This window comes from Balaenoptera physalus (genome assembly GCF_965194825.1).
Source record: "Balaenoptera physalus genome assembly, chromosome: 16".
NCBI lineage: Eukaryota > Metazoa > Chordata > Mammalia > Artiodactyla > Balaenopteridae > Balaenoptera > Balaenoptera physalus.
Genome location: NC_138898.1, coordinates 14239592 through 14253216, shown reverse-complemented (window position 1 = coordinate 14253216; position 13625 = coordinate 14239592). Strand labels below are relative to the sequence as shown.

General features: G+C 41.5%; 1 protein-coding gene across 7 annotated transcripts in view; it reads right to left on the bottom strand.

The window, feature by feature from the left end:
* Window positions 1-13625, bottom strand: part of SLC13A3 (solute carrier family 13 member 3) — a 95006-nt gene that overhangs the window by 74553 nt on the left and 6828 nt on the right. For 3 of the 7 annotated variants that reach the window (XM_082431402.1, XM_082431400.1, XM_082431403.1), the window contains exon 2: window positions 12177-12294. Coding sequence is in view for 3 of the 7 variants with exons in the window: in XM_082431405.1 (XP_082287531.1) it covers window positions 3211-3321 (111 nt within the window). In the remaining 4 variants the exon portion in view is untranslated. Of the gene's footprint in view, window positions 1-3210; window positions 6687-12176; window positions 12295-13625 lie in introns of those variants that run through there. The other 4 variants (XM_082431405.1, XM_082431399.1, XM_082431398.1 and 1 more) reach the window with 4 other exon arrangements.

Genomic DNA, 13625 nt, shown 5'->3' with positions numbered 1-13625 from the left:
CCCTCTAGCTGCCCAAGGCCGGTCCTCTAATATCCACCTCCCAAGATGCCCATTCTTGGAAAACTTTGAGGTGGTCCCTCTGGCAGTGTCCTGACTTCCTTAGTCTCTGGCACTCTTTGTGGCAAGAGCCATGATCCCCAGTGGCCCTGGAAATTGCAGCCACTGCATTCCAGAAGGGCATCCCACTCCTTTTCACCCCTGCTGACAGGGTTCCAAGCCAGGAGGACATAATGTAAGAATTGTTCCCATCCCCTGCCATCCCCACCCCCTGGCTCTACCCTTCAGATTAACCCCAGCCTCCCTGCAGCCTCCCTCACCAGTCGCCAGGGGACAGGTGTATGAGAACCAACCCTTTCGATCACACAGACTTCTAGAACATCAGAGCAGCAATGGCCTGTAGACCTTATCAAGCTGGAAAAACAGAACCCAGCGAGGGGCAAATGATCAGTGCCAAGGATCTCAAACTTCTTTCCCAATACCTACAATTTTGCAAAAGTTTTTGGGGACCCAGGTGTACCCTATGACCAGCATAGGTGGCTCCAGAGTTTCCAGGTGAGAGCGGCTTAGAAGCAGCAATCTGATGTTGGGGGTGGGGTGGACACGGAGGACACTTGCCTTGAAGCTTCATTTGCACAGAAAGCACAATGTTTTTTTTAGACTGCCAGCCTTTGTTTGGGGAGGTTATCACGGGATTAAAACTGGTTACGATTACAGGAATTGTCTTGAAACTATGTGTGCAGAGCACACCCATTCTGTTTGCTTTAAATGTATGTCACAGATCAATAAAAACAGCAATTTTCTCTGTTCATTATTCTCTAAGGATGCTTTTATTCACATTGTACATTAAGAGACATGTCAGTTATTAATATCCAAGGATATAATAATAATATAATATGATAAATACGTGCATATTACATGGAGGAGGGGGCTTTGAGTGTGCCGACAGAGATTTTGAGGGAGGCTAAGATCTCCCAAGAAGTCAGACCTGCCTCCTGGGAGGAGGCCCTGGCTTATCAGCCACTTTAAAAGGTAGTGACATCTAGGGCCACACCAAGAGTACCCACCAGGGATCTGTAGGGAAACAGGAGAGGTTCTTAGTCAATTATAACGAAAGAAAGAGTATAAAATGCAGCTGTTAGAAGTACAGACACTGCATTCTGGCTTTGTACTGGCTGTGTGACCTTCGGCAAGTCACCTAACCCTGCTGAGCTTCCATCTCCTCACCTGTACTACAGGGACGCTAACAGCAGCTGCCTCCCTGATTACGTGGACATTATATAGGACAATGCCTGAGAAACTCTTAGCATGGAGCCTGGCACATAAGAAGAGTGAAGCACTCAATGAAACACTTTATTTATTAGGCTCACCACCATCGCAGAGGGTCAGGCATTCGCTGTTACATGTGCACATTGGGAATCATATGGAAGTGGATTCTCTGTGAAGCTAATGAAGTTTAAGCTTCAGAGCCACTCCCAAACCCTGTACTGAATTTTGTATCTGTAAATCTGTATGCTTTTTCTTAAAGAGAGCCCCTTAAATAGTACATGCTTCAGGCCCCATAACACTTGGACCTGCCCCTGAGGTCACAAATCTTGCTAGAGGGCAGAGCAGAGAGAAGCTTTCAGAACCCCGTGCTGAGGAGAGAGACTGTGTGTGTTTCATCACTTCTTCCCCAGAGCTCCGCCTGGGACCTCCCAGACCCATCCAGTCTTCCACCGGTGATGCTTCACAAAGCGAGGTAACTTCCTTACTCAGCCCCTCACATCAAATCTCAGAAGCTAGCATGGAGATCACCTCACTTTATAGACAAAGAAAGGGAGACCCAAAGAAGAAAGGAGATTGGTCCAAGGTCCTGAAGTCAGCGAGTGGTCTGGGGTGGGTTAGTTTTTGAATAAGCAAACTAATCCTTACACCAGGATTTATTGTTTTTCTCTTGCATGTCAAGAAAGTCTAATTGCTTGGATAATTCCACACCAAAGAACTTGCCCTGGATCTCCTGACACCATCTCCTTCGTATCACTTCCTCGCCCCCTGGGCCCAAGGAGGGCTCCTTCCTCCAGGCATCCCTCTCTGAACACCTCTCCCAGCTCCCCTGGTCTCTGCTGGTGGTGCTGGGTAACCCACCACTAAGTTACACACTCTCTTTACTTTTACTTTTATGAACATTTACTATCTCACTGAGGGAAAGTGAAACAACTTCCTGGAGGTAGAAGCCTTGTCTAATGAGCCTAGTGCCCTCCCATGATGCTGCAAATGGGCTGAGCAGAGGTGAGGGACCCAACAGGGACCTGCAGTACCATCTCCTTCCAGCTCCCATTGGTGGTGACTTTTATCATGACACTCTTGACCTCAATCTACAGCCTTTGATCTTCTAGGGATTACTTCCTTTGAGAGTCTAGAAACAGGTCATGTTCTGGATTCTGATAAGCCAGGGATTGAATCCCACTCAGCTGCTTGCTGTGTGATTGTGAGCAAGTCACTTCTCTCCGAGCCTCAGTTTTCTCCTCTGGAAAATGGGGTAAATAATCTTCCCCCTCTGAGGGGCACTTTCAGTCTGGATTAAATATGATGATGCACATAAAGCAAAGTTTAGCACTGCACCTTGCTCCTGGTAAGCGTTTATTAAATCTTGGCCGTCCCCATCATATAAGGTGCATGGAAATAAGACCAGCCTGTGCGTTCGTAGGCACTTACTGTGCCTAAGCTTACTATCAGGCTCAGTTCTAAGAGATTTACATAGATTGCCTCATTTAATATTCACCACAATCCAGTGGATTGGCATTATCGTTTCCCCCATGTTTACAAATGAGTAAACTGAAGTTCAGGGAGGTTAAATGACTTGCCCCAGGTTACACAGCTTGGCATTAATCAAGTGTTCCTTGTGATTATCAAGTGAAATGTGCAACACAGCGCCAAGCCCATAGTTAGAGCTCAATAAAAAGAAATCATTCCTGTAGAAGTGAGAAGATCCAGAAGGCTAGGTGGGACCCAGGCTCCAAGGAGCAGCTGGAAAAGGGGAACTGCGGCAAGAGGTGTTCACAGCCCTCCAAGTCAGGGTAAAGGGGGGACGGTCGAGGGGGTCTGGTGAAATCTGTCTAGACTGGGACCTCAGCGGTGTCCCGCCTCAGAGGCTCGGGAGGAGAGGGTCCTGCCTGTTGCGCGGCCGCCCAGGGCGCGGAACGGGGGGCCCACAGGCAAAGGAGGCGTTACCTTGGGCGGGAGGGCGAAGACCACCGGCAGCAGCGCGAGCGGCGTGAACAGCAGCACCAGCAGCCGCCGCGCGCTCCACACCTTCTTGGCCACTGTCGCCAGCGCCGCCATCTGCGCGATCGCCCCGCGGAGCGGGCCAGTCCGGGACTGCCCGCGCCTGGCCCCCCGGCTCCGGCTTATAGCCTGGGGGAGGGTTTGGGGAGGGGACTGCGCTTGGGGACCCGCCCTCTCCCTGCGCCTCCCGGAGGAAAAGGGTGGTGCCTGCTCCCCTGGGACTGGGCGAAAGAGATCCGGGAAAGTTAGGAAAAGTTCGACCCTAGAACTAAGGAACAGGACTCCAGCCCAGAAGGCAGCGTAGTCTCCGGTTTAAACCTCCTGACTTTCCAGCTATGTGGCCTGGGGCAACTGGCTGAACCCTTCCTTACTCTTCCGTGAAAAGGGCCATACTGACAACCGGAAGATGAAATCACTTACTAGTACTAAGTGGGTTCAGGTACTGGCTCTGCCACATACTAGCTGCGTGGCCTTGACAACTGCCTCTGAACCTCAGTCTTCTCAACCACAAAGTGGGGGTGATGACAATAATGGTCTCTACTAGACAAGAGGTCTGCTGGCAGTTATTGCTATTGATATTGTTTTTCTTATTTTCTCCCACGGTGGGTCAGTCATCTGTGGGTTGGAGCCTGGAGGAGTCTTTTTGTTCCTCTTGGATAAATGCACAGGAGTACAATCCTGGATTGTATGGTAGTTGCACCCTTGGTTTTTTAAGAAACCGCCAAGCGATTTTCCAAAGAGTTAGCACTGTTTTACATTTCTGTTAGCCATGTATGAGTGAGCCAGTTTCCCCACGTCCTTGCCAGCATTGGAGTGGTATTTTTTATTTTAGCCACTCTGATAGGGGTGTAGAGATATCTCACTGTGGTTTTAGTCTGCATTTTCTTAACAGCTAATGATGTTTAACATCTTTTCACGTGCTTCTTTGCCATCTGTATATCCTCTCTGGGGGAAATTATTTCCTCCCGTTGTTTGCCCATTTTCTCATTGGACTGTTTTTTCTGCTGTTGAGTTTTGAGAGTACTTTATATAGTCTAGATACCAGTCCTTTGACAGATACGTTGTCTGCAAAAATTTTCTCCCAGTCTATAGCTTGGCTTTTCATCCTCTTAACAGACTTTTCGAAGAGCAAACATTTGTAATTTTGGTGGAGTCAAATTTATCAAATTTTCCCTTTTTTGGATCACGCTTTTGGTGTCAAACTCTTTGCACAGCCCTAGATCCTGAAGATTTTTCTCACATTTTTTTCTGGAAGTTTGATAGTTTATAGTTTTATGTTTTATATTTAACTCCATGAGTTAATTTTTATATCAGGTATGAGGCTTATATTGAGGTTCTTTTTTTTTTTTTTTTGCCTACCATTGACCAATTGCTGCAGCTTCACTTGTTTAAGAAGTTATCTTTATTCCAGTGAATTGCTTTTGCACTTTTGTCAAAAATCAGTTGGGCATATTTGGTGGATCTGTTTCTGGTTTCGCTATTCTGTTCCATTGATCTGTCTATCCCTCTACCTATACCACACAGTCTTAATGACTGTAACTGTATAATAAGTCTTGAAAATAGGGACAGTGATTCCTCCCACTTTATTCTTCTTTTTCAAAATTGTTTCAGATATTCTAGTTTCTTTGCATTTCTATGTAAATTCTTAGAATAATATTATCTATAGCTACAAAAATTAAACCTGCATATCAATTTGGAGATAATTGACATCTTTACTCTGTTGGCTCTTCTAATCCATGAATGTGGTATGTCTCTCCATTTATTTAGATCTTCTTTGATTTCTTTGATCAGCATTTTATAGTTTTCAGCCTAAAAGTCCTATACATGTTTTGTTAGATTTGCACATAAGTACTGCATTTTTGAGCAATGTAAATGGTATTCTATTTTTTTCAGGATCCATATATTCACTGCTAGTATATAGAAATAAAATTGAATTTTGTATGTTTATCTTATATCCTAAAATCTTGCTCAATTCATTAATTATTCTAGGAGGGTTTTTTTTGTGTGTTTTTTTTTTGTCAAATCCTTCAGACTTCTATATAGACAATCATGTCATCTACAAATAAGAACTGGTTTATTTCTTCCTTTCAGAGCTGTATGTCTTGTATTTACTTTTCTTGCCTTGTTGCACTGGCTAGAACTTCAGGCACTATGGTTGAATAAGAGTTTGAAAAAGAACATTCTTGCATGATTCACAATCTCAGGGAGAAAGCATTCAATCTTTCACTATTAACTATAATGTTAGCTGTAGGTGTTTTGTAAATGCTCCTTTCCAAATTGAGAAAGTTCCCATCTATTTTTATTTTTCTGAGAGTTTTTATCATGGATGAGTGTTGAATTTTATCACATGCTTTGGGAGGGGGCATCAATTAATATGATCAAATGATTTTTCTTCTTTAGCCTATTAATATGATGGATTACAGTGATTGGTATTCAAGTAGTGAACCAGCTTTGTATCCCTGGGGAATATGCCACTTGATCATGATGTATAATTATTTTTATATTTTGTTGAATTCTATTTGCTAATATTTTATTAAAGATTTTTACATCTATAATCTTGAGGGATATTGTCTGTAGTTTTTCTTTTTTTATTGCCTTTGTCTGGTTTTGGTATCTGGTTAATACTAGCCTCATAAATGAGCTGGGAATTGTTCCCTTCTCTTCTATTTTCTAGAAGAGATTGCATGGAATTGGTGTTAATTCTTGTTTAAGTGTTTGGTATTATTTCCCAGTGAAACCATCTAGGCCTATAGATTTTTTGCAAAATTTTATATTTAATTTTCTTAATAGTTATAGGGCTATTTGAATTATCTACTTCATATTGAGTACATTGTGGTAGTTTATATTTTCTGAGGAGTTGGTCTGTTTCATCTAAATTGTTAAATGTTTGCATGTAGAGTTTCTAGTACTCCCTTTTGATGTCTGCAGGTTCTATAGTGATATCCTTGATTCATTCATCCATTCCTGATTCATTCATTTGGTAACTTGCATTTTTCTCTCTCTTTTTGTCAGTCTTACTAGAGATTTTTAAATTTAATCCTCTTTTCAAAGAAACAATGCTTGGAGGTTGTCTTTCTGTTTTCAATTTCATTGATTTCTAGGCTTATCTTTCTTTTTTCCATGCTTCTCACTCTTCTTTTTCTAGGACATTGAAGTGGGAGCTTAGATTATTGATTTGAGATCTTTTTCACCTTTTCAAATGTATACATTTAATGATAAAAATTCCCCCTCTCTGCACTGGTTTAGCTGTGTCTCACAAATCTTATGTGGTGTATTTTCATTATCATTCAGTTCAATGTATTTTTTATTTTCCCTTGAGATGTCTTCTTTGACCCGTGGATTATTTGGAAGTGAGGTGTTTAGTTTCTAAGTGTTTGGAGATTTTCCTATGATCTTTCTGTTACTGATTTTTAATTTGATTCCACTATGATCAAAGAACCATATGTGAAGTTTTTGCTTCACATATTTTGTAGCTCTGTTGCTTGGCATATACACATTTAAGATTGCTAAATCTTTTAGTGTATTGACTTCTTCATTATTATATAATGTCCCTCTATGTCTCTGGGAACTTTCTTTGTTCTGAAGTCTACTTTCTTTGATATTAATATAGACACTTATGATTTCTTTTGACTACCATTTGCCATATATATTTTTTTATCCTTTTACTTTCAATACGCATATATCATTATATTTGAAGTGCGTTTCTTACAGACAGCATACAGTTGGGTCATGCTTTTAAAAACTCCACTCTGCTAGGCTCTGTCTTTTAATTAGTGTTTTTAGACCATTTACATTTAACATAATTGTTGATATATTAGGGCTTAAATCTGCCATTCTGTTTTCTATATGTTCTCTATCTATTCTCTATCTCTACCTCTCTCTCTCTTATTTCTCTGTTTTCTTTTTCTTGCCTTCCTGTGGATTACTTGAACATTTTTTAGAATTCCATTTTGATTTTTATATAGTGATTTTGAGTGCATTTATTAGTATGGATTTTTTAGTGCTTATTCTAGCTATTACATTGTATGTACATAACTCAGCACAGTCTACTGGTACCAATTTCAGTAAAGTATAGATACCTTATCTCCCTTTATGTCCCTTTACTTTACCCTGTTATAGTATTATTATCTTGTATTTCCTCCTCATACATTTAGAACCACATCAGACAATGTCATAATTTTGGCCTCAACCATTAAACATAATTTAGAAAACCCAAGAGGAAAACAGTTTATTGCAGTTACCTATATTTTTGCTTGCTGTGTTCTTTCTTCCTTCCTGATATTCAAATATTCCTTTGTTTATCATTTCCTTTTGGTTTAGAGAACTTCCTTTAGTCATTCTTTTAGAGTAGGTCCAATGGCAACAAACTCTCTTAGGTTTTCTTCATCTGAGAAGGTCTTGACTTCCCCTTTGTTCCTAAAGGATATTTTCACTGAATATAGGATTCTGAGTTGACAGCTTTTTTCTTTCAGCACTTGACAAATGTTATGCCACTTTTTTCTGGACTTCATGAATTTTGGTGAGAAATTCGCTGTCATTTGAATTGTTTTTCCTCTAGAGGTAAGATGTCATTTCTCTCTCACTGCTTGCAAGGTGTTTTTGTTTGTCTTTAGTTTTCAGAAGTTTGACTATATGCCTTGGTGTAGTTTCTTTTAGTTATCTTGTTTGGAGTTAACTCAGCCTCTTGAGTCTGTAGGTTTATTCTTTTGCCAAATTTGAGAAGTTTTCAGCCATTATTTCTTTGAATACTATTATGCTCCTTCCTCTTTTTCCTCTCTTTTCAGAACTCCAATGACACAAATGTTAGACCATTTGTTATAATCCCACAGATTCTTGAGGCTCTGTTCATTTTTTCAGTCTATTTTCTCTCTGGTGTTCAGCTTATGTAATTTCTATAGTTCTATCTATAAATTTTTTAAAACTATGATTTTCTAAAAATATGAATAAGAAATAAACTAAATTCCATGGGGTCAGCACTTTTGTAACCTATCTTGGTGTAAGAGTATGCATGAGTTTCATCCACAATGAATCTGTATATACTTGGTCTACTAGTTTTTTTATATATATATATTTATTTATTTTATTTATTTATTTTCCTTATTTTTTTTTTTGTCTGTGTCAGGTCTTAGTCGCAGCACACGGGATCTCTGTTGAGGCATGTGGGATCTTTGCGTCATGGCTCACAGTCTGCTCGGGTTTCTCTCTAGTTGCAGCGTGCGGACTTCTCTCTAGTTGTGGCATGCGGGTTTTCTCTCTCTAGTTGTGGCGCGCGGGCTCCAGGGCACATGAGCTTTGTAGTTTGCGGCACCCGGGCTCTCTCATTGAGGCGCGTGAGCTCAATAGTTGAGGCACGTGAGCTCAATAGTTGTGGCACGCGGGCTTAGTTGCCCCGTGGCACGTGGGATCTTAATTCCCCTACCAGGGATCGAATCCACATCCCCTGCATTGGAAGGCAGGTTCTTTACCACTGTACCACCAAGGAAGTCCCTGGTCTACTGTTTAATATGCTTGAACCATTCAAAAGAATCAGATTTACTAAAATGTATAATTGCAGTTTATACTGTTCAAGAGAATTTAATCAAATTAGTGATCTATGTCAAATGCTCAAGGAATGTTGGCTTCATATCTTATTTATTAATGAATAATAACAGCCAACATTCACTGGGTACTTACTTTGTGCCAGGCCCTGTTCTAAGAGCTTTATATGATTTAACTCACTGAACACAAAAATGACCTTATGAAGTAGATCCTAATATATTCCCATTTTTCAGAGGAGGAAACTGAGGTACAGAGAGCCTGAGTAGCTTATCCAAGGACACACAGCTATTAAGGAGGATTCAAATCCCAGTAGTCTAGCTCCAGAGTCCCCATGCCTAACCATGACATAGTAATGACTCAGAGTATATGTTTTATTAGATATGTTTCATTAGGTGTGTTTATTAGATACAAGAAATATGACTTTTACGGTGAACATTAAAGTAAATAACACCTCATCCCCTCAAATATTTGAGAGTTGTCAACAATTTGAGCATATGCACTCAAGAAGCTGTTTCCTAATACTCAGTACCATCAGATAACAAGGGCCATCAACGCTCCTCTAACCATCTAACACAGTGGTTCTCAACCCTGGCTGCACTTGGAATCACCTTGGAAGCTTTAAAAATGCTGAAGCCCAGGCACTGCCCTTAGAGAGTCTGATTTAATTGTCTGGGATGTGGTCTGAACATCAGGATTTTTAAGAGCTCCCAGCAGATTCTAATGTGCAGCTGGGGTTGAGAGCCACTTTTGGAACAACTCCCCTGCTGTCCAACTCCCCACATCCCTAAAAGCTAATCCATCTTTTGTCAGATTCTGGTGGAATAATTTCCCTGATGCAAAATCTGAGTTGGCTTCTATAACTTCACATCTAGAGACTTCAGTCCAGTTCTCATGGCCCTCCTGAGTTCTACCGAAATTTTGCCACTTAATATCTCCAGGGCTCGGGCGTGGTCTGTGGTAGGTGCTCTGTCAATGTTTACTAAATGAATATTTAAATACCAGACTTGGTTTCCCTCATCAGTAAACTTGGGGCTAATCATACATACCTTTCATTATTCCTTTTATTCAATAAATATTGACTGCATGGCAACTATATACCAGGCTATGAATACAATCATGAATAAGACCAAAAATTTTAAATCTCTGCCTACCTGGAAACTTCAATTAGTTGGGGGGGGGGGGTGGAGTTGGAGGAGACAAATGATAAACAAATGAGTAAAATGTATTATGGCGTAAAGATGAGAAGATGACAAGTGCTATGGAGGAAAATAAGGCAGGAGAGGGAGATGGCTTGTGATGGGGGGGCGGGGGTACCATTTCAGATAAGGTGGTCAGGGAAGCCCTGGATGACTAGGTGACTAAGGGCCTTAAGCTAAGCAGAGACCCAAGGAAAGTGAGCGAGTGGACCCTCTGAATATGTGAAGGAAGCATTCCAAGAGGAAGGAAAAGCCAAGTGCAATGGCTCTGAGGCAAGAGCAAGCAAGACCTGGCTTAGAGTCATCAAGGAACTGGGTACAGAGGTGTGATCAGAAGGGCAGCCAGCGCCTAGAAGACACAGGATCTTGAAAGGCTGAGTAAGGATTTTGCATTCCACCCTCAATGACAAGGGCAGCCACTGCAGGGATTTAAGCAGAGTGACAGATTCTGCTTTCATTATGTTAGTAACAGATTTACTTAGATATAACTGACATAGCATACAATTCATCCATTTAAAGCCAAGAGGTCAATAGTTTTTAGTATACTCACAAAGTTGTGCAATCATTACTATAATCGATTATAGAAATTTTTCATCATCCTAGAAAGAAACCCCACACCGATTAACAGTCTCAACCAACCCCCAATCTCCCAGCAACCTCCAAAGCCCTAGATAACCACTGATCTACTTTCTGTCTCTCTAGATTTGCCTATTCTGGACATTTTGTATAAATGGAATCATACAATATGTGGTCCTTTGTGTCTGGCTTCTTTCACTTAGCATGATTTTGTTCAAGGTTCACCCACACTGTAGCATGTATAAGTACTTCTCTCATTTTTATGGCCAAATAATGTTCCATTGTATAAATACACCACATTTTATTTATCCATGCATCACTTGATAGATATTTGAGTTGTTTCCACTTTTGGGCTATTATGATAATGCTGCTATGAACATTTGTGTGCAGGTTTTTCTGTGGACATGTCTTCAGATCTCTGAGGGAGGGACAGAAAGGAGCTGTCATTGAGACCGAATTAGATGGTGGAATATTTCTCAACACGTGAGAGGCAGACACGTAAGGAAACACAGATCATTTTATGTTGTACTAGACAGTATTTAAATAACATTTAATCCCACAGAGTGAAAGTTATTCCCTGTGTCAATTTTCTTTAACTCTTCATTACACCACAGAGAGGGTCTCGGCTGGGTGTCAGTGTCCCTTTAACACCTCATCATTGGTAACTCCTCTCTTTGTAACAGCCAAAGAAGACTTCAGGGCCAGAGACTTCGACATCTTGCTGCGACTGGACAGCACTGGTTTCTTTTTATTTTATTTATTCTTCTAATTACTTTTGACTTAGGACAAGTGATTTCTTTTTTTTTTTTTTTTTTTAACTAAAGCCCATGATTTTAAAACAATCCTCCTTTTAAGTTAAATCTATTGAAGTTTACAATGTGAAGCAACTCAAAGAAAAATACTAAGTAACTCTTAGTATGGAAAGTGCATGGTTATGGCAAAATTCCAAAAATTGGATGCAAAGATCTGAAATTTGGGAAACCAAGAGATGGCAAGAGAAAGGCCCTGGAACAGGTGCAGTGCTCACTTCCTATCCAGGTCATGCTGCCATGATTCCCGTAAACCCCTAGGGCAAGTTATTTCCCAATGGACCCTTTGCAGGCTGTGATGAAACCTTCTCCCATGTCCTTTCAAGTTGGAGACCTGACCTTGAGCCAGCCCAATAGTCGGCTTCATCAAAGGTTCTAGCCAGGTTAGTGTCAGACAGCCTTGGATGGTCGGCGAGGACATTTGACGCCTGGGTGTGGGAGGATGGGGTGCTCCAAACCGGAAAAACGAGTCCTGGGGATTTGGACCAGCCGACATCATAGAAACTCAAGTCCATTCCCCAAAGCCCAAGTGGAGGCAACTGGGACCAGGGTATATTGCACCCAGCGCCCCTGGACTGGCTCCCTGTTTCTGGAACCAGCTGAGAGATTCAGAGTACAAATATCTTCTATTAGAGCATAAGTATCAATCTGGTGACTCAAATGTAGTAATAATAATAATGACAGCATTAATAATAGCAAGCACATATACTGCACTTACTATGTGTGAGGCACTGTTTGCAGCACTTTACATGTATTAATTTATTTAATCCTTACAATAATCCATTTTCATTACCTTATTGAGCCTGTCACCCCGCACCGGATGAAGCAACACTCAAATGCTGGCTGTACCACTTGCTTGTTATGCAACCCTGGGCAAGACGTTTAATTCCATTGGGCCTCAGTTTCCTTATCTGAAATGAGAACAAAACTTGTATGTAACTCATACGGATGTTGGGAGGATTAACAGGCGAGGGTATAGGACAGTACTTGCATATAGTAAGTGTGCAACAATTGGCCATTGTTATTCTGCTTGTGGCAGATTTTCCAAGGACAGCACCAATATATATCTTCCATACTATGTGTGCATCTCATATGCTCCTCTTACAATGTGAGTAACACTTCGCACTGAGAGTTGGGGGTCTATGTCCCCACCTCTGGAAAGTGGGTGGGGGCTTGTGATGCACCAACCAACAGAACATGGCAGAATGGATGCGATGTGATTTCCAAGGTTGAGCCATAAAGTGGGTACAGCTTCTGCCTGGTTCCCTCACTCTGTGAGACTCTCGCCCTTGAGACCCAGCTGTCATATTTCGAGTTCAAACTAAACCGGGCAGAAAAACCACATGGAGAGAAACCGAGGTTCCCAAGAGGCCGCTAGCAATAACTAACTGGCATGTGAGTGAATGAGCCTTCAGATAATTCCAGCCCCTCGCCTTTCAACTAAGGCCCCAGACGTGGCAGATCAAAGACATCCCTGGGTTGCCCTGTCCAAAGTTCTGACCCACATAATCTGCAAACATAATAAATGGTTGTTTTATGCCATTACGTTTTGGAGCAGTTTGTCACACAGCGATAGGTAAATGTTACCACCACTATTACTTTTCTCACCTGGAGAAGAGCTTCTTATAGGAAGGAGAGTCTGCAGACATAAGGCCTCTAGCTGGTTGACTTAGAACTCTACAGGGAGCAAGGGGGCTCCAAGGCTGGACCCACTAATTAGCTCCCTGCCTTTGTTTCTTCCCCCTTTACACTGAAAAGAAAGTAGAGTGTGGGAGGGAATTCTTTTTTTTCTTTTTTTTGGTGTGTTTTATCTTTTGTGTGTGTCGGAGGGGGGGGAATTCTTAAAGAACGTCCACAGAGGATGGTTTGACTACCATTTATTTTCATTCCCATTGGTATGCCTATTGGACAGATGAGGAAACTAAGGCTCAGAGAAATTAAGACATTTGTCCAAGGTCCCACGGCCAGCGCACAGTAGAGCTGAAATTCTAATGATACACATCGCTACCCCTCTTTTTAATACGCAAATAACAACCTCTGTAAAGTGTGTGTGTGTGTGTGTGTGTGTATATATATATATATACACACACACACACTGATTATACTCATCAGCTCAGTTACTTAGGGGCTTGCTATGTGCCAAGCACTGTGCTGGTCACTTACATGAATGACTGAATCCTGCCTAATACTTCAACTCCATGTCCCACCTGCCTTCCCCTCAACCATTGGGTGCCACCCTCTC